A 24,229-nucleotide genomic window follows, 5' to 3' on the forward strand; every position below is an offset into this window, starting at 1 on the left:
ACTGGAAATGGCAGGTTAGCATGCGGCACAGACATTTAGGCCCCTTCCGCACATGCAGAATAATGCACTTTCACAACAGCTTGCAAGTGGATTTTGCTATTCCGCACAGTAAAATGCAAAGTGGATTGAAAGTGCATTATTTTGCATGTGCGGAAAGGCCTAAATCCTGAATTTTATAGGACAATGTTGCTTGCCACGTGCAGTTATTGTACAGGTTGCAGCAGGGACCTTGGTACTTCTTTAACAAATTCCTAATTCCTCTTGAGAGCTTTCACAATGCTTCCAAAAGACTCCAATGCTTGGGTTTTCAAAGGCCTCTGAGTTGGGTTTCCATCTTCTATGGGAGGCCTACAGGTCCCCCAGAATTGCAACTCATCTTTCGACTCCAGTTTTCCTGGGGAAAATGGCTGCTTTGGAGGGCGGACTTTATGGCATTATACTGCATGGAGCTCCTTCTCCTCCCCAAACTGCATTCTCCCAATAATCTATCCCCAAATCTCCAGTAATTTCCTAACCTGTAGTTCAGAACCATCAACCTTACAGTATAAAATTGCTGATAGTTCAAGCTTTGTTAAAACCAGCCCCTGCACAGCTCTGTACCTTTATCGCCATCCTGTTCGTTTGAGATTTTCTTCAGGTCTATGAAGTGAGTGGCTAAGGCCACGTCGTTCATGCTGCCTTCATCCCACACCTGGATTTTGACCCTTCGACACAGTGGTGGGAACATTTCCTTGAAGACAACCTGTTCGTGCCACACAGGGTCAGCACAGTTCTTCTGCACAGTTGTCCGCCCCTGAAATGAAAGGAATTAGACATTTGCCTTCATCCAGTAGCCTGATTCCACTTCCATTTCAGATGCGGTGTGAACAAAACAGTTGTTCACCATTCCCTACTGCAGTGGTCTTCAACCCATGGGGTAGGATTCTCAGGTGAGTCACATAGTCCCACTTGCTCAGTCACAAGCCCCTGTAGAACCCCAGGTTTTTTTAGGAGGATCTAATTAGGAACAACTTCAGTGGGAGTCCTCCCAGCATCCCTGTTTTTTGCCCGAAAGTGCTTGAGACAGTAGGAAGAGGAAATGGTTGGAACGCAGCATACACTGGTGTCACTCAGGCATGCTGATGTAACTTCTCATAAAAACCAGTGGCATAGTGGACATTCTAGCATTTACAAAAACTCTATGGTAAAACTCTATGCTAGACTGCCTAAACATCACACCAGCATGCTGACATCACTTTTGATAAAAACCATAAGTGGCATTGTATATGCTCTAGCATTTATAAAAACTGTGGTAAAACTCTAGAGTTTTTGTGTATGCTAGCCTGACTAAAGATCACACCAGCGTGCTGCCTATGGTGACATCACTTTCGATTTGATAAAAACCAGAAGTGACATAGAGTATGCTCTAGCATTTACAAAATTCTATGGCAAAACCATAGAGTTTTTGTATGTGCTAGACTGCCTAAAGATCACACCATCACTAGATCACTGAAGATGTCACTTTCGGTCTTTATCAAAAGTGATGTCAGCATGCTAGCGCCTTGTTTAAGGTGACCAGATTGTCACTTTTGTAAACCGGGATCCGGGGGGGGGGGGGTTGGTGGGCGGCCGTGCGCACGTGCGCGCAGCCGTAGGAGCGCACTGCCTTTTGGGGTGCTCCCATTTCCCGCCCTGTGACAGGGTGGGAAACAGGAGCACCCCAGAAGGCAGTGCGCTCCTGCAGCCGCATGCGCGGGAGGCTACCGCACTGCCTTTTGGGGCGCTTCTGGTTTCCCGCCCTGTGACAGGGTGGGAAACCGGGGAGCACCCCAGAAGGCAGTGCGCTCCTGCGGCCGCGTGCGTGGGAGGCTGCTGCACTGCCTTCTGGGGTGGACATGCACACCCTGCCTTTTAAAAATCACAATCTCATATATAAATATCTGCATAACAAGGACTCGCCACGTCCATATGGTGAGATGGGCTCTAAGGCTGCACGAAAATAAAAAATATCTTTGAAGTGTCGCAAGAACTTCTGTTTATTTTTCTTGGGGAAATTGATTTAGATTTAATTATTAACCTCATTACAGCCGCCAACATTTTGTTTGGCAGCATACTAAAGAAAATCAGACATTCTTCCAACATCAGAAAGGTTTAAAGAAGCGTAAACAACTGCTATAATTACTAAATTGACCTGCTGTCATATAAAAAATAAGCTTTGTTGGAAGTTGGTCTTAATTTGCTATATTGACATGACATGATTTTGGAGAGTGTGAAACCACAATTTATCGCTGCAGTGTTTGGGGGATGTGATTATGGTATACTGCCACATATAATTGCCACATTTAATTGCAATCAGATTTATGTAAACAGAATTATTAAGGTAGTCTAACTATCTACAGCAGGGGCCCCCAGCATAGTCCCTATTGCCATGCTGGCAGGGGCTGATGGGAATTTTAGTCCATAACATCTGGAGTGCCAAAGGTTCGCCACCACTGCCCTATTGCATGCCATGACACCCATCAAAACCTCTCCCGATGTCCGCCAACAGCACTGAGAGATTTTCCTCTTCCAGCACATTCTGTTTAACAAACACATTTTCCGCATAGAAGTGCCTTTTGAAACACAATTATCTAAGGTAATACAATTAGACACTTTAAAATGTCTGTACTTTTCAGTTAACCAATGAGGGAAAGAGCAAACAGCTTCATTAAAATTAAAATAGCCTTGTAGCCTTCGTTCTCCACAAGTGAAGCTATTATGTCAGCCATTTGGCTAATGACCACATTTCCCACAAGACAGAATTGAAAGTTGTCCACATTAAAAAAATATGCCAACATTTTCTCTTTCGAGGTTTTCCCCCCAAAAAAGTAACCTATAGAAATAAAGTTGTGTTCGGTCGTGCCTGCCCCATGTTTACAGAGTACAGGAGAGAATTCAGAAGAATACAAAAAAAGAATAATCATTTTCAAAAGAACAAGCCACGATAAATATTAAAGTTGAATACAGAACATAAGGAGGTCTAGAAGAAGAAAGTTGGGATTTGTGACCTCAAGAAAATTAAGGGGTAATTAATAACCATTGATTGTTGTCGAAGAAGACAGGATTGGGGTAAATGTAACAGGCCTAAAGAGGTAGCCTAAAGACATTTGACTTCATATCCCTACTCAGCCATGCAAATCTTACTTAGCAACTGGAGCAAGTTCCTGGCTCAGATCCCATCAATAATTAGAACTGATTGAAATATTTCCTCCCCCTGCCACCCACTGCAGCCTAAAATGCCCCTCAAAATGCTGATGTTAGATTCTGCATAATGTGTGAGGTAACCTTCAGTATTAGAACCTTAAAAACCATGACTCATCTCATCCCCTCAGCTTGGGTTGTTTAAGATATGGTTTATATAAATACTGTACATGGCTAAACACTTGATTTTGGCTTCGGGTAGTCTCCTTGAGTTTACTCATAAGTGCTAACAAGTTGCAACTGACTTATGGCAAATCCAGCAAGGAACTTCCAAGATAACTGAGAAGCAGAGATGGTTTGCCACTGCTTTTCATCACAGAGTTTTCCTTGGTGGTCTTCCAACCAAGTATTGATCCTGCTTAGCTTCTGAGATCTAGTGAGATTGGGCTATACCATGCTGCCATTCTTCTCGTAGAATATACATACTCTACAAGATTAAACTGATTGAACTATCATTTTCCCCTCATAAGAATTTATGGTATCTGTAGTCCTAAAATAGGCATTAGATCTACCATCTGAACAATCAGCTGGTTCTTGGGATTCTTTGGAGGAAGGTTAAAGGTATCAAGCCAATCCATGTTTGTAAAATACATAAATTTAAATTATATCCAGGACCTTAGTATGCATGTTTAGAATTCCTTTAAATTGTTTAATAAAATTTTTAAAAAAATTGAATACCTTTAATGGCATATAAATAGTTTAACATTGCAAGATAATAACAGTAACAGCCTTTACAACTTCTGATGAGTTAAAATAACACCATTTAAAAATTTAGCCACCGCTTCCAACAGCTCGTAGTTTTGGCTGTTTAAAAGATATATAACCTTCTGTTTATCTGCAATGCCTTCACTTCCATGCAGGAAGGGGATTATGTGCTTCTTCCTACCTATCTTCACTTCCATAAAATTAATTTTATAGTTGTGTTTTTACCTGTTTTTAGTCTGCTTCTGAATGGCCCGTGAGCTGTAATGAGTGACTGACTTTAAAGAGTTAACTCTCCTATTTTTATCTACTGTTTTGCTTTTCTATTATATTGGCAAGGCAGATGGGCACATCACACCATTTATTTTTACCAAAATAGATCTTATTACTAAGGGACTGAAGCCCTCAATTCACTTAAAATTCAAGGCAGTGGTTTGAATGTCTGAGGCTTTCTGGTTGACAGGGACAGCATAAAGAACAAGCATTGCAGGAAATCAGTTGAACGGGAAGGCCTACATTTCAGACAATCTTTACCATTTGTCCCGCAAATGTGACCACCACAAATGGATCCACAAGGTCTTTGCTATCTCCCATGAACGCTTTGGTGACATTCGCCATGATGCTAGAGTTCATCTTGGGGAGCCCTTCAGCTTTATAGATTCGCACATAGAATCGGGCCCAAGGTCTTTCTGATGGAAATCCTTTGGGAATCAAGAGGTTCCTGAAGAAAAAAAATCATTTATAATGATTGCAATTTGTTATAAGTATGCCGCGTGGAATCCACATTAGACTCAGGCCCTTTCCGCACGGGCCAAAGGGCGCCCCTGCACCGGCAGGAATTCTGCCGGTGGAGGGGTGGGGGCCATTCGCACGGGAGCGTGCGAGCGGCCCCTGGTGAGGCCGGCGCAAGACACCTCTTCCCCGTCCCTCTCCCACTCACCTCGTCGCCTTCGTCGCCCTGCTGGCCCCCTAAGACCCGCCCACGCTGCCCTCTGACCTCCAGGGTATAGAGGTGAGTGGGAGAGGGACGGGGAAAACAGCGTGTTCCCAACGGTGCCGTTCGCACTGCGCCGCCAGGAATGCGCTGTTTTCCAAAAACCTCCCTCCAGGAGGGAGGTTTTTGGAGGTGGCTTGACGCCGCCCTGGGGGAGGGGGAGGGGAGCCAGTTCGGCGCTGCTGCGTTTTCGCAGAGCCGCCTGTGCGAATGGCTCCCTGGGGATGGCGTTTTTGCCGTCCCCAGGGCACCGTAAATGGCCTGTGCAGAAAGGGCCTCAGAGTGGAAGACATCTGTATAGAATTATGTTCTGAATCTTTGAACATTCTGCCATATAGAAACAGCTGCCTGACAAAGGGTAACTAGCATGGCAAAGAGGTGGAGAGGTTAGAGCCCTCTCCTAGACCCACTACTTGTTTAGTTGCGGGGAATTTCAAACATGGGGGGGTGGATTCAGATCTTTGATCACTAGTCTGAAATGAAGTTGCCCAGCAACAGAAAGCAGAAACAAAGATACTGATTGTGCAGTTTGGCTCGATTATTTCACCCAAATATTTTACAAAGGAATAGCAAATGGGAAGTATTTCTGCACTTCAAACTAGGTTTTATACCAACTTAACAGTTGTGGTGTTAGATCCAGTGGAAAACCGTCTCTGACAGAAAGAGGAGTAATTGTTGACGATTCTCCCACAATGGAGGCGGTACCATAGTCTGCATAGCGCAGGAGATTTCCCACCTTCCCACCACCACTTCCTCTACCATTCAGCTGGACAATGGGAGGAAACTGGCAGATGAAATGAAGGATTGGAGCACCTTCCTTATGAGGAGAGGCTGCAGCATTTGGGACTCTTTAGTTTGGAGAGGAGACATCTGAGGGGGAATATGATTGAAGTCTATAAAATTATGCATGGGGTAGAAAATGTTGACAGAGGGACACTTTTCTCTCTTTCTCACAATACTAGAACCAGGGGGCATTCATTGAAAATGCTGGGGGGAAGAATTAGGACTAATAAAAGGAAACACTTCTTCACGCAACGTGTGATTGGTGTTTGGAATATGCTGCCACAGGAGGTAGTTATGGCCACTAACCTGAATAGCTTTAAAAAGGGCTTGGACAGATTTATGGAGGAGAAGTCGATCTATGTCTACCAATCTTGACCCTCCTTGATCTCAGATTGCAAATGCCTTAGCAGACCAGGTGCTCAGGAGCAGCAGCAGCAGAAGGCCATTGCTTTCACATCCTGCACGTGAGCTCCCAAAGGCACCTGGTGGGCCACTGCGAGTAGCAGAGTGCTGGACTAGATGGACTCTGGTCTGATCCAGCAGGCTAGTTCTTATGTTCTTATGAAATGGGAGGGCATGCTTGTTATCCTCAACATAACACAGCTTCTGGCATAACCCAGAACTGATGTTGTCGTGCCCAGGGTGACATTCTGGCACTCTAATAAAGTGGTTCAGCATCATTTCTTGTCATGATGATGTCACTTCCGGGTTGTGCCAGAAATGGTGTCATCAAATCTGTGTCAATAATCACTCTTTTCCCCCAAGAGGAAGTATTTCCATCAGTGGAGATTTTGCACGGGATCCAACCCATAGCTCCCTGATAACATCCCACTGATTATAGTTTGTCATGGATGCTGACAATTTCTTCTTAGAGATCCCTGAATTCTCTCAGAGAACTACAATTCCCAGAATACCCTGGGGAAATATAGCTATGGAGGTAGTCTACAAAAGTAGGGTGTATTTGTCAAGAAAAAGATAAGATACCACTCTAGCAATATCAGCTCAAACTATCCTGTGTGTCCTTGCTTTGCAGTGGATCTGTCTACATAATCAGTGCACTGGCCAAACAGAAACTAATAAAGTTATGACAGTACTTCTCTATTTGTTCTTCCGCATCACTTGCTTTCTGAACGTTTTGTATCGTGTCTCCTTTTCCTGCTACACTGATATCACACTTCAGATATCCCTTAGCTCCCGTCCGAATGTCAGCAGGGTCTGTGAGAAGAGCCCACTTGTCACAAAACTGATGACCTGGAAAAATATACAAGGAAAAATGGTACATAGGAGGGTTTTTCAAATCTCAGCTCAAGGAGAAACACATCCACAGTCAGCAAGTTCTCAGCAAGTAGCTATAATGAAAATTCTAGACAGTAAATAAAGATTGTATTTTTTTCTTGTTAGGACCTGTCAGGTAGTGATGAAACAAATCACAGACAGATTCACAAGTTCAAATGCTACAGTACCATCAGTAGAAAAAGTTTACAGTTTGAATATAGTGGGAACATTTGGGGAATATATAAGTTCAAATTCAAATTTCAAAAACCTTTAATGGCATACAAAGACAGTGAGCTACAATAATCTATAAGATGTCAAAGAGTAAAATAAATAAGTATTTGGGTTAAAACAATCACTTCAAACTTCAATTTAAAATATAAAATTAATATGAATGTAAAATTAGCTCTGCTACTTTAAAATCAAGACTCTGGGCTGTTATTTGACTTTATCCTGGAAATTTTCAAGGCTTCAGTTAAGTTGGCCACATTCCATATTTTTTTGGCTGGTTGTCTGACAGAAGATGGCAAACTGACTCATTATCCGAAAATAGGGAAGACGGTTTGAGATATGGTTCAATATATATAGATCTTATCCGATTCAGATTCTTGCAGTATAGCAAAACACGTATTACTGATTCTGGCTGATTCTTAGAGCACGAACAAGTCCTTTCTTCATAATGGCAACTGTAAGTAGCGCCCATTTAACATTGCGTTTGGTAGTGTGTTTAATTGGGCCTGAATATATAAATTATTCTGGGATGGAAACAGATAATGACACATGATGCGGAAGGTTATTTTCCCCCCCATTTTTTTGTTTTCAGTGACATTAGTTTCATTGAAAATGAAAAAAAATGGAAAAAATGACACATGCATAATTGGCAGGGAAAACTAAGTTTATCCACATACTTTACAAGCTGAAACAGTGGTCAGTTGCAATGCAAGCAGAGGAAAGAGCCCTGGGAAACCTTTCAGCAAATGTAAGATGGCATGAAGGATCCCTGGAGCAGCAGAAAATGGCAGGCATAAGCTGCGAAGAAACTGAAAGTGAGAGCTTTAAACTTGGGTAGGAAAAAAATAAAACATTTTCTGATCTTTGCACAGCAAGCAGGAAATGTCTTCAACCCATCTCGGGGCAAAAAGATCACTAGTTTAGCATTTTCAAAAAAAAAAACCAGGTTGAGCAGAAATAAAAATTCCTGTGGATGTTGCTAGGTCTCGGAACCTTAAGCCAATAAACAGACTCTGAAGTATTGATCAGTAGCACTTATTGAAGAGTGTTGAAGCACCATACTTGGCAAAGCCAATTCTGACAAAGCTGGTATTCACAGTCCCCTTTATCCCCCACTGAAAGCCCCCTTCCCGTTTTCCCAAGAGGATGTGGAAAAAAGTCTTTGGAGCTAAGGGCGACGACAGATAGCAAGAGAGAGCTACCTGATTTCCTGCCTTACAAGATGATGGATGTAGTACAATTCTCATGGGACAGAGGTACAGGGAAAGCCTAGTTGTCTACAAAGCATGTGAAGCCATAAAGTAAGATCAAGTAAAGAATGCACAGATGGCCGTGGATACATATATCTTTCTAGCACCATTGGTTTATTGCTTTAAGCAGTTACATGGTTCTGGGAATGCATCTCTATCACCTAAATAATATCCCCCTGACAGATGTCTTGGGGGAAAAGCTGTGTGAACTGCCTCTCCAAAATGCTTCTTTTAATGTCCTCAACACATTTTATTTGTATTGTGCAGAAAAGACCAACATGCGAATGTCAAGACTTCGGCTAAATATTATGTAGGAGACAAAAACCAGACACACAGCTGCCATCTTCAGCAGCAGAAGTGTGCAAATTGCAGCAACTAGTTACAATTCTATTAGATTTTTGTAATGACTGGGTGGTTGATTTTTCTGCCTGCAGAATACAAAGCTGGACTGTCAATTCAACCAAGCTCTGTGGCCTTGCTACCATATGAAGTTATTGACAGGAGAAAAAAGGAAGACTCATTTTTTTACATGGCTCACAGACCAGGTAAGCTTCTGCAAATCATCATCTTTCACCAGAAAAGAGAACTCAAAAGCTGAATTCATTGGCATTTCTAACACTGCAGAGGTTTATCTAGACTGGATCCCTGATGTTATGATCACCCAGCCTGTTCATCATGGGTAATCTGCCACCTAAGATTTTTTTTTTAAAGGACAGGCCATGTTCTCAGAGATCCTGTGATTAAGCCCTGAGATACAGCTGGTGTTTTTAAAAAATTGCTCAACAAGACACGGAAAAAGTGTATCTTACCTGGTTGGAGGTAAACTGTTCCCAAATCGACTTTAAAGGAGCCAATCAAGACACTCCCTATCAATTTGTTATGCATAACCTGTTGGAGAAACACATAGGAAAGATTATATGACCAGTGCATAAAGCATATTTCCCAATATGAAATTCAGCCTACTTCACCTCTCCATGTCCTTTACTCTGGAGATCTTATAATTCTTCATGTCCCAATAGCTGGGCTATTAGCAGACTATAATATTGTAGGACTTTGTTTGTTCTATACCTGCAGAGCAACAAAACTAAGGATTCCTGCCTGGTATAATATAATGTATTTTCACTGAGTGTTTTCTTCACTGTTTTCTTTCACTGTGTTCATTTTATTTTGTCGACTTATTTTATTTTGAAAGCAATGGAGTAAGGCAGCTCAAATAAATCTGATTACCAGAAAAGGGACTATTATCACTGCAGTAGGTTAACATTTCTTTTAACAGCTCTGTTGACTGCAACTTCAGCACTGCAGTCAAAGGACAGCTACTCTGCAAATCCCAGAGCCTCAATAACTTCACAAGGAGTCAATTTCCCCTCTTGCTGAGAATCTGTCCTAATTTCATTAGCTTGTCATTAACGGTCTGATCTTAAATTCTGGTATAATGATGAACTATAAAACACAAAACCCAAATGAGATAAATCTATCTGGTAATGGGCTGTTAAAATCATTGTTGTCTTTTTATCGCAACTGCTTGCCGAAGTGGCAGTCTGCATGCCAATCACAAAAGCATCAAAATCAGATTGTCTACAGTTAGGATGAGGGTCTCTTTATTCTTGTGGGACTCCTCAGGTGTTTAGCAGCACAAGGGAAAAATAAAACAAAAAGGAAAAACAAAAACAAACAGCCTTATCCAAAGGGGTGGGGGCAAATTTGTCGTTCTGTGTAAGCCCTGCCCCCAAGCTGTGTGTGTGTGGTGATTGGCTGGAGGTGAGTCGTCACCACTGTGGCTAGCGTTTTATATATACTGATTCCTGTCTAATTATGGCTAGCATAAAATATGGCCTTCTCAAGACAGCTGAACAATGGGTCACCATTTTCAATAAGCTATCCTTGACCACCCTAAGGTCTCTTTCCTGGTCTGTTACTGCTGACGAAAATCCCATCTGTGTATTTGTGAAGCTGGAATTATTTGCCCCAATGTGCATGACTTTACACTTGCTCATATTAAATCTGATTTGCCATTTTGATACTGCCAATTCCCCAAGTTTGAAGAGATCCTTTCAGAGTTCTTCACAATCAGTTTTTGTATTAACCCCTCTAAATAGTTTGATGTAATCTGCAAACCTATCCATCTCACTACTCAGCCCTAACTCCAGGGCATTTATGAATAAGCTGACTTGTGTACTCACAGAGATTTTGATGATTTTGTCAAACAGATGTACTTGGGGCCCAAGGAAGTCAAACACAAAATACTGGGAGAGGGAGAGGAAAAGGGGGGAAATATACAGTTAGTATATTGTGATTATTTTAATTTTTATAATTACTAACAAGTTATCATGTGTACACTAATTCGCTATATTCAAAAGAAATTCAAAACAGCCCAGCAATATTTAACAAATAAGCAAGAGTGTGCATCATGAATGAATGCAACAGGAAACATTTCAGAGGAGGCTATGGCAGTTATACTGGCATAAAAACCAAGTCTGCAGCCTAGTTATAGCCCATGGTGAGAAGTACTGAGAAGTAAACAAGGGATGAAATGGTTTCACAATCTAATTTATTGCCGTTTTAGAAAAGAAAACACACTGAGCTGGTACATCAGTCTTGTAGTTGCCATAATTTTGCTGCAGAAAATAAGGATATCTCAGGAAGTAAAAAAGCACATACTTCATTGTAAAATGGTGAATTAGTTCCTTCCTTGACAGTTGTCTGCTTCTTTTCATCCCCGATCTCTATGATCACCACAGGATCAATGTTCTCACCCACAAGCTGCCGAGCTTCAATAATGGTTATGGCAATCTGTTAAGATGAAATACAGCACATCTATTTCACCGGTTGTTTACTTGACCATTTATTTGTCCCGATGTCTAAAGTTCAAGGCAGCTTACAGAAGATCAGTCCAAAGGCATAAAAATCCAATTACATTAAAAAAAGTATGAAAACGCAATTAATCTAAGAACAAGCTGTCAATTTAGATGCCTAAGGTTAAGAAAAACTAGCACTCTAAACAGATAACATAGAAGAGGAGGAGGAGGAAGAAGAGGAGGAGGAGGAAGAAGAGGAAGAGGAAGAAGAGGAGGAGGAGGAGGAGTTTGGATTTCTACCCCATCTTTCTTTCCTGTAAGGAGATTCAAGTGGTTTACAAGCTCCTTTCCCTTCTTCTCCCCACAACAGACACCTTGTGAGCAGTGACATAGATACAATGGGACTTCCGGGGACATCTGCCCCAGGCACCACCATTATAGGTCACAGAGGAGCACAAAATGCCTTACACAAGGCCACACCCACCATGCCAGGGCAAGCACAAGTGCCTCAGAAGCACAGGCTACACAGAGCCACACTGTCTCTGTACATTAGCAAAGGTTGTTGTTTTTTAAGCAGGAATGGTCCTGCCTTTGAGCTATTTTTTAAGTTATAGTGAGCATTTTTTAAATTATGATTTTTAACTGTAATGTAGATTTAACATGTTGCTGCTGCCCTTAGCCCTTCTGGGATGAGCAGGGTATAAAACCTTAAAATAAAAATGAATTAAAAAATTTTTAACAGCATACCCATGAGCCTTTGCTAAATATGCAAATTAATAATGGCAGACTGAGAGGAAATGGGAGAAAGCCGGCCTCCACCAAATGCCGGATGAAATAACTCAGTTTTACAGGATCTGCGGAACACTTTCAAGTCCCGCAGGGCCCTGGTGGCAGATGGTAAAGCATTCAACCAAGGGGGGCGGGGGCAGAGCAATGGAAGCCCTGGCCCTAGTTGAGGCCAGACGTATCTCCAAAGGGCCTGGAGGCAGCCAGGAGATTAGCCTCAGAAGAACGGAGTGTCCGTTCTTGCCATGGAAGTGTTCCCCAGGCAAGAAGAAGACGTGGTCACTAAACTGTGATGTTTAGATCTAACTCGGCACATGGTCTCATATTCCATGCAGTTTCCTATTGGACTTGATAGCCATCCAATACAACACTGACCACTGGTTTGTACTGTACCTGATAATTCTGGGATTTGGGCTCTCCTTCGTGGATCTTCGACACCACTTTTGCTCTGTTTATGGTTCAGAACACAAGGACATGCATCAGCCTTTAAGAAGAGGTAGCTTTTCTACACCATGCCATAGCTTAGCATTTTTCTCTTTCTCACAATACTAGAACCAGGGGGCATTCATTGAAAATGCTGGGGGGAAGAATTAGGACTAATAAAAGGAAACACTTCTTCACGCAACGTGTGATTGGTGTTTGGAATATGCTGCCACAGGAGGTGGTGATGGCCACTAACCTGGATAGCTTTAAAAGGGGCTTGGACAGATCTATGGAGGAGAAGTCGATCTATGGAGGAGAATCTTGATCCTCCTTGATCTGAGATTGGAGATGCCTTAGCAGACCAGGTGCTCAGGAGCAGCAGCAGCAGAAGGCCATTGCTTTCACATCCTGCACGTGAGCTCCCAAAGGTACCTGGTGGGCCACTGCGAGTAGCAGAATGCTGGACTAGATGGACTCTGGTCTGATCCAGCAGGCTAGTTCTTATGTTCTTATGTTCTTATTTCTCAGCAACAATTAAAACTGTAGAGTACTACTATCACAGTTCAAAGTTCACCCAAGGAACAGGTACAATATAGTGAAAGGCCCATAACTTAACAGAAGAAGAGATGATTTACAATGCTTGTTTAAAGGTATTGGGTTATGTCCCCAAAAGGATCTGTGCTGGGGTGGCAGCATAGCCGGAGCGAGGGAAAACTGCGCCCAGGGCACGCATGCGCCCTGCACCCCTGCCATGCCCATGCCACGCCCTGGAACACCCTGCCATGCCCCTGGAATGCCCCTGCACTGGCACATGCCCGGTGCATTGCCCCCCGTCCCCTAGCGCTACGCCACTGCTGTCAAAGCAATGTTTAAAAAAATCTGCACAGCACATCAACAATAGCCCATCAGAAGCCCCACAGGGAATAAACCACACCTAGCCCCACACACCTTTCTAAAGACACTGTGAGGTGCCAGGAAAGGTGTTGGCAGGTATGATGTTGAGGACCCTCAGCTCAGAGAATTGGATCGAGATTGTGTTGTGTCAGCTAGCCCCCACCCCCACCCCCCCAAAAAAATTGCTGCGAATTTTTGCTTATGATTTAGATGTCTGTCTAGCTTCACTTTATACCATTGTCCACCTCTGGTATATCAGATATATCTCTAAGTTTACTTTGCAGCTACAGCGATAAAAGTGATTTAAGTCAGCCGCTGCCTTTCCACTGACATCCACGAAGTCTGAACCAAGCCCATTAATTTCCTTCTCCCCCACCCCACTGTGACATGCTGTCCGTTTGTCACACTAGTGCTTATTCCTAGTTCTCTTGACATCAGTCTCTCCTACCCTAGACGTATTTCTGGTGGCAGATTTTTCTCTGCTGACAATACTCTGCTGACAAGTACATCCTCCTGCAGAGTGGGCAAGAGCAATAACATCTAAGAGATAAGCTCTTACAAGTATATTGGTTTTCTACCATTGGCTTCATCAACAACAACACTACAGGCAGGAGCCATCTTCTGCTTCAGTAGAACAATACCTCTTCCTCCAAGACCCTGAGGCACCAAAGCTACCGGTAGAGGCTGCATCATCGTATGTAATTTCTCCTTCATCCCCTTCTTGACCAACTGGCATCTCTTGCTGCAGGCTGTCCGTATCATCATGATCACCTGGTTAATGAAAGGAAAAATGAACTTGTTATCTGTAAAGCCAGCGTGGTGTAGAGCAGATGCACTCTAATCTGGAGAATTGGGTTTGATTCCCTGCTCTGTCACTTGAGCTGTGGAGGCTTATCTGGTGAACTAGATTAGCTTGTGCACTCCAACACACACTAGCCGGGGGACCTTGGGTTAGTCACAGTTCTTCTGAGCTCTCTCAGCCCCACCCACCTCACACAGTGTTTGTTGTGGGTAGGGGTGAAAGGGAAAGGAGATCATCAGCCCCTTTGAGTCTCCTTACAGGAGACAAAGGAGGGATTTAAATCCAGACTCTTATTCTTCTCTTCTAAACAAAGAACCTAGTGAAGTAGTCTTCAATTCATATACTCTGGCACTTAAGACTGCGCACAATATCATCCTAGACTGCAAATGCACATTTTAAAAGTCCTTCATAGAAAATGCAGACTGATTTCTTAATATTGTACACTGCCTTAAATGCTGGAATATAGGCACTGTCTTGTACTGCTGTATATTGTATATTGTCTCACTGTGGCTGGATTTTTGTGTTTTGTATTCTCTGCCAATTGCATTTGTATGTTCCCATCTAATATAGAGTACTGCAATTTCATTGTGTGGTAATCTTGTGGTTATTGCTTTTTGTTTTTGGTTGCCTGGAGCAAATATAAAAAGAAATGAAATAGACAATATTTGCCATCCTTAGTTTTATTAGTAGCCATAACTCGGCATTCCACTGTCATCACTAGTACTGTATTTCTGTGCGCTGGGCCCAAGGCTGAAAACTTTAAATAGCCAAGAAACACTTGCCAGTATTATTCGTGTGCCTACCACAGCAACATCTGAAACCTACATTCAGTCTAAGGAGCTTTCCATGGACATTTTCATTAAGGAAAGAGTCAATTTTTGCTAGTCAGAGTGGAAGGATACAGAGCAATTACTGTGTTCTATGGCTTGCATATCTGAGGTATACCAACAAAACGCATGTGACAACCAAAAAGTCTTCCATCTTGAAATACTCCTTTAGGTGGACGGATCTGGGCAATTATGTAATGCACTTTATCAGTTACCTCAGGCTCTGAGGCACCATTGAAGGAATTGCCCTGTGACGTTAGGAACAGTGACATTTCAGACTTGTTTTTTGTTTGCTGTAATATTGATCTAGTAGGTCTTACCTACGGCTCCTTTGTTTGCGAATGTTAACCCTTTGTCTCCTTTTTTCTTCTTCTTCAGCTTTATTCCAGCAAACAGCCCTTTTCTACAAAAAAGAAAACAAAAAACACCCTTTTTTAAAGAAAAAAAGACAGAAATATTAATAGCAAATTGTTTTCGCTAAATTCAAAACAGAACAGATTTTATTCAATCAGAGGCTGCACTTTATATTAAAAAGAATGACAATATAATTTTGCAGGCACATTTGGAGCAGCAGTGGCATAGTGGTTAAGAGCAGGTGCGCTCTAATGTAGAGATTGATTCCCTGCTCTGCCACTTTAGCTGTGGAGGGTTATCTGAGGAACTAGATTAGCCTGTGCACTCCAGCACATACCAGCTGGGTGACCTTGGACTAGTCACAGCTCTTTGGAGCTGTCTCAGCCCCACCCACCTCACAGGGTGTTTGTTGTGGGGGGGGGGGAAGGGAAAGGAGATTGTAAGCCCCTTTGAGTCTCCTTACAGCAGAAGAGGGGTATAAATCCAAACTCCTCTTCTTCCTCTTCTTCCTCTTCTTCTTCTTCGAGAGGGGGTGGTAATTGCCATCACAGAAGCAGCTTTTACAGGGGGCAGAGCCAAACCCAAAATGGCTACCGAAGGAGGTGGAAACAAATATTTTCCTCATACCTCCAGGGAAGGAGAACTTGAAGAGAAGATGGAACCAAACACTGACTAAGGAAAACTTCTCTGCTTACCGGTCCTTCTCATCTTCAAGTGGAAAATTCTTTCATTTGAATAAAGGAAGCCAATAACAACCACTGCCTTACAACCCCCCCCCCTTTTCTGAAAAGCTCAGTTGATGTCAAGGGAAGTACTAGTGGGTGCCCTGGCACCCACAATTACCATTCTGGGGAATCCTGATGTAACAGATGAAAAAATCATAATACCATCCATAGACATCATCCAACAGCACGGGTACATGTTAATGGCTGCTCCGAATGCCACATTTGGCAATCAAAAATAAATGTCAATAAAAAAGCTTTTAAGGACAAATTTCTATTGACCCAGTTCTCCAACCTGGCAGATTTCTTGTGGAGGGGACTCTAATCTTGGAGCTAGAGCAGTAAGAGCCCTCTCAGTAATTGCAACAAGTACTTATAGATTTCAGTGTCTGAGGGTATGCATACAGAGGAGAAAGCAACCTCTCAAATATCCAAAACCAAAGATAAACAGAGCCTGAAAAATAAGTATTAATAGCTTGAATTTAGCCCAAAACCTGGAACTTTCTATCAATCTGTTAGTGTAATCTCCAATAAATAATTTGTCTTACTTAACCGACCTAGGCTCACAGAGCAGTTCTTTATGAACCAAACCTAACTCTGCTAACAGAAGCATGAGCAAATTCTAATTTAAACAGAGGCTGGATGGCCATCTGTCGGGAGTGTTTTGCTTGTGTGTTCCTGCATGGCAGGAGGTTGGACTGGATGGCCCTTGAGGTCTCTTCAAATTCTGTGATTCTATGATCTTATAATCAAGTGGAGGGGAAAGCAATACATTGGATTGCATACAGCATGCTCGGATTTTCTTTTTTTTCATGCTTTCAAGAGAAGGATTTTGTCCTTCTGGTTGCAAAATTATAATTGAATGCAATGCCTGGTGGAATTGCAGCAGCCCAAAAGATGGCTAAGAAGGCCAAAAGAGGAGCAGACGGGGATGAACCTCTGACCTCTGATTATGGATCTAAAAGCCTATTTTGCAGAACGGGTAATGATGTACAGATGTATGCCAGTGCACTAAGACAATCCCCAGCATGCTGCTATGTATACTTATTACTTAGTGGGAGACCTCATGAGTGCCACTTCTTAATACTTGCAACAATCAGTACTTGAGCTGTGGATTATAAATCAACAAATAATGGTAAATTGTCAAGTTCCAGTTATGCAGGTGGGCTGTCTTTTATTGGATATTTGTTGAACTCTTGCCTTGAATTCTGACACTGTGGGGCTCTTTAGTTATTAAAGGCTGCCTACCTTGTTCTAAACATCTGTTGTTTGGGATACTGAGCAACGGATTGGACTCAAAGACTAGATCACAGGTGTCAAACTCGCGGCCCTCCAGATGTTATGGACTACAGTTCCCATCATCCCCTGTCAGCATCATGCTGACAGTGGATGATGGGAACTGTAGTCCATAACATCTGGAGGGCCGCGAGTTTGACACCTATGGACTAGATGTTGGATATTTGTGATACAGATCAGGTCATGGGTACCTAACCTGCCTTATAGTCACACATGTGTTGGGGGAAACTCACCTTCAAAGCATTCTATTCTCTGTTTGGCTTTGAAGAGTTGTGAGGGGGATTTCAGGGTTTCCTCCTTTGCTGTTTTTGCCAGGAGAAATTTCTGCAGGGGGGCCGTTTCCCTCTTCTGTGGAGCTAATTTCCCTCCAGAATCTACATTAACCTTCCTATATGCCATCCTACTTCAATCACATCTCTGTAGAGAGCGCCTGGCACTAATTGGATGGATGTTACTGAAAGTCCAAGTTAAAACCAGCCTGCAAAAACATACGTCTGGTCTGTCTAAAAGGCTGGTAAATGGGTCAAGTCAGTCTTAGCGAAACTTGGACCAGATTGAATGTTTCATCCTGTTGAATTTTCTGCTTTGTAATACAACTGTACATCTCTATATCTTCTAAAGAATTAACAGAACAGATCGGTTGCACGTAATATTCTCTTTGCAGCTCAGCTGAGAATGGAAGCAAAGATAGGTTGCACTTTGCAAGCATTTCCACCACCTGCAAAAAATCCCCTTCTTTTCATCTGCACATCTTTTCATCTGCACATCTTGAACGCGCATGCCCATTCTGCAGAGACAGTTACCTGCGCAGGGACATGAAACAAAGTCACCATAGTGCAGCAAATAGGGATGAACCCATAAAGTTGTCTTCTATCGAATTCAATCTTTGTCTATTAAGGTCAGTCTGGTCTTCTATGACTGGCAGTGGCTCTCCAGGGTCTCAGGTCAATGTCTTTCACATCAGCTTGTGGTGGTGGTGGAAAATGCTGTTAGCCACAACTGACTTATGGCTACATATAGGGTTTTCAAAGAAACAGATGGACAGAAGTGGTTTGTCATTGTCTTCCTCTGCATAGCAACTCTGGACTTCTGTGGTGGTCTTTCATCCAAGGACTAACCAAGGACAAGCTGGAACAGGTCCAGAAGAGGACAACCAAAATGGTAAAAGGTCTGGATTGTATGCTCGGTCTATGAGGAGTGGCTTAGGGAGCTAGGTATGTTTAGTCTGGAGAAGAGAAGGTTAAGGGGTGAAATGATAGCCATGTTTCAATATTTGAAGGGACATCATGTTGAAGATGGAGCAAGCTTGTTTTCTGCTGCTCTGGATACTAGGACAAGGAGTAATGGGTTCAAGGTACAGGAAAGGAGATATCACCTAAACATTAGGAAGAACTTCCTGATGGTAAGGGCTGTTCAACAGTGGAATACGCTGCCTCAGAGAATGGTGGAGTCTCCTCCTTTGGAGGTTTTTAAACAGAGGCTGGATGGCCATCTGTCAAGGATGCTTTGATTGTGTATCCCTGCATGGCAGAGGGCTGGATTGGATGGCCCTTGTGGTCTCTTCTAGCTCTGTGATTTTATGATTCTAAGCCCAATCTGCTTAGCTTCCAAGATATGACAAGATTGGGCTAGCTTGTGACGTCCAGGTCAGGATGATCACCTACTTTCTACCTGCTTCTTTTTTAATTGGAGATATCAAAAATTGCATCATGGCTCTATGGCAAACATGGCTCCATCGTCCCTGTGAGCCAACATAAGCTACCTTGTGCTGTGCTCCATTCCCTACTTTCATTCAGGATGGATGGGCAAGAAGAAAGCTGCCTTTTCTCCCCCGTCTCCCCCATCCCAATCTTCTTGCAGAGGTATCCAGCTGATGGATACCTTTCCCCTTCAATGCTGGTGTAGTTTGGGGAACCTCAAGGCCCACTCCGAGATGACCTCCAGGAGCTGCGGCAGGCTGGCTGTTGGTGCGCTAGGCGACCGCTACACCAGCAGCACAGCCAGCTTCTCCAAGGAGTCCCAACAGAGGCTCAAACACTCTATTCCGGTGACCGCAGGGGACGTCCGAAAGGAGATGGAATCCCGGATCAACATAGCTACACCACCCTTCCAGTCCTGAGTCCGAGGCTGATGGATAACCACAGAGCCTGATGGGGTAAGTTCATTGGGAGCGACTGTTTCTCCCTCCCTTACCCAGGTCTCTGTGATACAAGCCAAGTCCATCTGTAGTTCTTCAAGAAAATCTCTTAAGAATGCAGTCTTATTATTGGTGGACCTGGCATTTATCAACATCAGTGATGGAGCAGGGTCTACCAGTCCCACTCTGCCACTTGAATGCGAGATAGGTCGTAGGTTAGACGGAGAGTGAGAATTCCTGCATCTCGTCCTCTGTCCATAATGCCATCCATGCCTACCGCCAAATCTACCCTGTCCTACCACCACAGGGATCCCGGACCACACCCATTCCCCATCTGGGCAACGACACACATTGATATCCTTGCCTGTTCCACATATCATTCCCAATTTGATCATCAACCCCCCCTCCAAATTAGCATCCCCAAACTTCCCACAATACCTCCAAGCTACCCACAAACAAAATCCCAACTAATCAGGAAAAAATAAAAATTAAAAATCAGGGCTGTCCTGTTACCAGCTCTAGGCACCCATCCGGTAGCTGAGAGGTCTAAAAGCTACTTCCTACTTGACTGCTACCCAGTCAAGAAGCAGTGGCAAAAAGCAGACCGGTGACTGACTGCTACTCAGCCACTCAGCCGCCAATATTCAACAATTAATCACAGACAATTATTACCAAAAACAAGTACAAAAACCAAGTTCAAAAATAAAAAATAAAATAAAACATCAAGTAGCAGTAGCATAGGTTCCCAACACTAAAACAGAGAGTTTGGATGTAAATTACAAAGTACATCCAAATAAAAACAAACTGCAATAAATACAGCATAACATAATTACAGTACAAAACTAACCAAAAATATGAAAACTAAAGCCAAAATCTCCATCTTATTCAAAGCCTTACAGAAAAATAAGTTTCTACTAAAAGTCCATCGAGAGAAGAGAAACCATACCTAGACCCCCAATCAAATAAGACTAATATAAACAAGCAGATTCGATGTCACTCAGAAAAGGTATGCAATATTAATTGGCAGCACAGTTTTTAAAACACGTTAGTCTTTCAACTAATCCCTGACTAGTCTTTGGGTTTACCTCTGGGATTGTGGAGTGCCCTCTGTGGATTCCGTTTCCATGACAAATGCTTTCCTTCCAGTGCTTGCCTCTCACATTCTGAGCATACTGTCCAACTCACATGTGTATTTGAGATGTCTTTACTTTTAAGTGATGAGTTAGTCAGATGTGCAAACACAGTTCTAGAATGGAGAACCAGCCAGTTGTGCAAACATTTGCTTGCCTTGACTGTACTGGAAGTTCTTGCTTCTCAAACATTAGAAGAGAAAGAAAGAAAGAAAGAAAGAAAGAAAGAAAGAAAGAAAGAAAGAAAGAAAGAAAGAAAGAAAGAAAGAAAGAAAGAAAGAACGAACGAACGAACGAACGAACGAACGAACGAACGAACGAACGAACGAACGAACGAACGAACGAACGAACAACGAATGAACAACAAACGAAAGAACAACGAACTGAGATGAGATGAGAAAATGGTTCACCTCTTGTGGTACTTCACAAGATAATTCAACACATCACCAAAACAAAAAAATATGGTTTCCACTGAAAACGACAGGCTTGCGTCAAGGATCCCTTCCTCTCTGTTACAGTGCCCCATAGTTCAGCTTATGCTGCATTCCAATGTTGTTTATTTTAAATATTTATTAGCCACCTTTCTACCTCACAAGAATTCAAGAGGGCTTACCAAGTAAACAACACAAAGGCCCATTCCGCACACACAAAATAATGCGTTTTCAAACCACTTTCACAACTGTTTGCAAGTGGATTTTGCTATTCCGCACAGCCTCAAAAAGCACTGAAAGCAGTTTGAAAGTGCATTATTTTGCATGTGCGGAATGAGCCAAAATATAATAAAATACACAGAACACATAAAGCATATTATGATGTGAATACACACCCACCCACCCCCGCCCGCCCGCCCGCCTGTTGCAGTCAAATATCGGGCAGGGTTGTTGAAATGCTTAATATAAATGACACCAGAGCATGAACTTAAGTGCGTGTGTGGGGGGGGGGGTTTCTGTGTGTGTGTGTGTGTGTGTGTGTGTGCCATTCTGCTCTGAACTTGTTAATAACAAATGGAGATGTCATTAAAAGGATAGTTTTAAGTCTTTCCCAAAAACTGAGAGGCCCATATGCAGCACTCTATGTTGGGAGGTCAATAGGTGTCATTTTTGTGCCACAGGAACTTCCTCAGTCTAAATCACTTGGCGTGTAATAATAGTACAATTTATTCATGTTATCAGCTGTGAAGACGGCATGCCCGGGTATGTATACAAGATGTATGAAAAACAAAAGTATTGCTCCTCATTTCACTGTTTCCTGGTATGAGTCATATTAATCCCTCCTGACTGAGTTCCACCCCATTGGCTAACTTTGTGGAAAACAATTAATACTAAGGAAGTGAAAAGTTCTCATTGAGTGAAAAGTTCAAACCTTATGTCCCTCATTAGGCGGCACTAAACAAACCACTCTCTTTCCTCCTCAGCCACTGACCTGCAGCCCATCTTACAGCACTTTTTTAAAGATTAAAGAAGATCAGTGACAGATCAAATGGAAAACCTGCAACAGGCTCTCCCAATATATTTTTAAGCACTCCAAAGGAGCTGGAGACTTTGTCATTTTGATCACAGTTGCTGTACCGAAGGGGACATTAGCATTGGGCCCAGCTGTTCCAGAATAGGCTCTTATCACACAAACCTTTTGAAACAGTTTTTCCATGCAGGAGTTCTGCATTGGGAGTTTTTACCCCCAAATGTTTCATTTGCAGCCTCAAAATGTTTTAAATGAATATCCCTTTAAAACAATTCTTTGGCTGAAACATTTTGAAAACGTCTTCAGTTGCCTGTGCGATCTTTTTGAGACGTTTCCCGTTTCTCCATGCTGTCCCCGGACTTCCTCTTCAGCACCATTTTCTGAGCTCACTCCATTTCTCCTCACCTGTTTATTTTCACCATTTCTGTTTGTTTGTGTGTGTTTGGGGGGGGGGGTATTTTCAAAGTTTCCAGTAGAGGTGCAGAGAATCACAGCAAGTACTGAAGTATTGATTTTACATCTAGCTCAAAAAAAGGGGGGGAATCGTGTAATGGTGGCCAGGAATCATTTCGAGGGCGTAAGTGCAGACTGACATCATGGTAAAGGGCGGGGGGGGGGGGGGGGCTGAAAATTTTTCCAAATGTTTTCAGCGATTTGTGCAGAAAGGGCCATGGACACCCCTCAACTACTATGGAAAAAAACATCGGTACAATTCAGTTACCCAACTTTCATTCCTAGTGAGGCTAATAGCATGTTGAAGAAGAAGAAGAAGAAGAAGAAGAAGAAGAAGAAGAAGAAGAAGAAGAAGAAGAAGAAGAAGAAGAAGAAGAAGAAGAAGAAGAAGAAGAAGAAGAAGAAGAAGAAGAAGAAGAAGAGGAGGAGGAGGAGGAGGAGGAGGAGGAGTTTGGATTTATATCCCCCCGTTTCTCTCCTGTTGGAGACTCAAAGGGGCTTACAAGCTCCTTGCCCTTCCCCACTCACAACAAACACCCTGTGAGGTGGGTGGGGCTGAGAGAGCTCAGAAGAACTGTGACTAGCCCAAGGTCACCCAGCTGGTGTGTGTGGGAGTGCACAGACTAATCTGAATTCCCCAGATAAGCCTCCACAGCTCAGGTGGCAGAGCTGGGAATCAAACCCGGTTCCTCCAGATTAGATACACGAGCTCTTAACCTCCTACGCCACTGCTGCTCCTCAGAGATGATTTCTTTGAAAAATATAGCATAAGGGGAGGGATGGTTAAACCTCTCCCCATCCCAAGCATCCTGCCCATGATTTAGTTCTTCACTCCCCAGCGGCTGCTTTTTAATATTAAAGAATGAGATTAGTTATGGATCTTCCATCTCACGGGTGATATGATCCTAAAGTCAAGACCGTAAATCACATCTGAACATTTTAAATGAGCTATAGAAATGTTATTCTGATTTAACCAGCTTGATTTCCACTGAAAGATAAATGTGCTCACTAGGCCCTTCGTAATCACCCATTACAAAGCATTCATGTTCTCAATATGTCTGCCCCGTCAGGTTATTAGAACTGCTCTGGGAATTCCATGGTCCAATGCTAATTCCCAAATAGATACAGGCAGTGACAAAGGGAAGGAAAACTGCGCCCAGGACATGAGTTGCCCTCACACCCCTCGCACCCCCCCCGCCCCGCCCCACCCCCGACACACATCGGCAATGGCGGCACCCAGGACAGGCCACCCCGGATGTCCCAATTGCCATGACACATTTGCATACAGGCATAATTGAGATTGGGATCGCAGCACTTTGGGAGAGGGATTTAGGACTTGTCCTCATGCTATTTTCCTAATCTGGAAGGGCCCTGGGGAGCCACCGTTTGCCCCATTGGGGAAATGCATGTGTCCAAATGAGCTATTGATAGGCAAACAGCAGCTCTGAAGAACTGTTTCAATGAAATGATGGCGGGGACTTAAGTCCCTCTCCCTGTGCCAGACTCTCAATCCAAACCAGGCCTATGTGTACCTAGCTTTTAAGTTCCAAGCACTGAACTTCCACAAAAGTTTGATTGATGAACAGTCTGGAAAAGGCATATGAGGGTCATCATAAGGGCTTTGTGATATGTAAATAGACCCTTGATAGTGCCTAAACAATCTGACACTACTCCTCAACTCCTGTAGAACAGGAT

At 43.0% G+C, this 24,229-nt stretch overlaps 1 protein-coding gene across 3 annotated transcripts in view; it reads right to left on the reverse strand.

Moving 5' to 3' along the window:
* FER1L6 (fer-1 like family member 6) overlaps positions 1-24,229 on the reverse strand; it is a 105,909-nt gene that overhangs the window by 65,867 nt on the left and 15,813 nt on the right. For 2 of the 3 annotated variants that reach the window (XM_048508618.1, XM_048508617.1), the window contains exons 1-10: positions 20,576-20,690; positions 15,302-15,384; positions 13,994-14,123; positions 12,429-12,483; positions 11,113-11,244; positions 10,635-10,697; positions 9,261-9,339; positions 6,793-6,949; positions 4,456-4,642; positions 601-793 (exon numbers count right to left, since the gene is read on the reverse strand). In XM_048508618.1, the coding sequence (XP_048364575.1) occupies positions 601-793; positions 4,456-4,642; positions 6,793-6,949; positions 9,261-9,339; positions 10,635-10,697; positions 11,113-11,244; positions 12,429-12,483; positions 13,994-14,123; positions 15,302-15,384; positions 20,576-20,616 (1,120 nt within the window). In that variant the 5' untranslated portion in view covers positions 20,617-20,690. Of the gene's footprint in view, positions 1-600; positions 794-4,455; positions 4,643-6,792; positions 6,950-9,260; positions 9,340-10,634; positions 10,698-11,112; positions 11,245-12,428; positions 12,484-13,993; positions 14,124-15,301; positions 15,385-20,575; positions 20,691-24,229 lie in introns of those variants that run through there. The other variant, XM_048508619.1, reaches the window with a different exon arrangement.

This window comes from Sphaerodactylus townsendi, linkage group LG09, assembly GCF_021028975.2.
Source record: "Sphaerodactylus townsendi isolate TG3544 linkage group LG09, MPM_Stown_v2.3, whole genome shotgun sequence".
NCBI classification, from domain to species: Eukaryota; Metazoa; Chordata; class Lepidosauria; order Squamata; family Sphaerodactylidae; genus Sphaerodactylus; species Sphaerodactylus townsendi.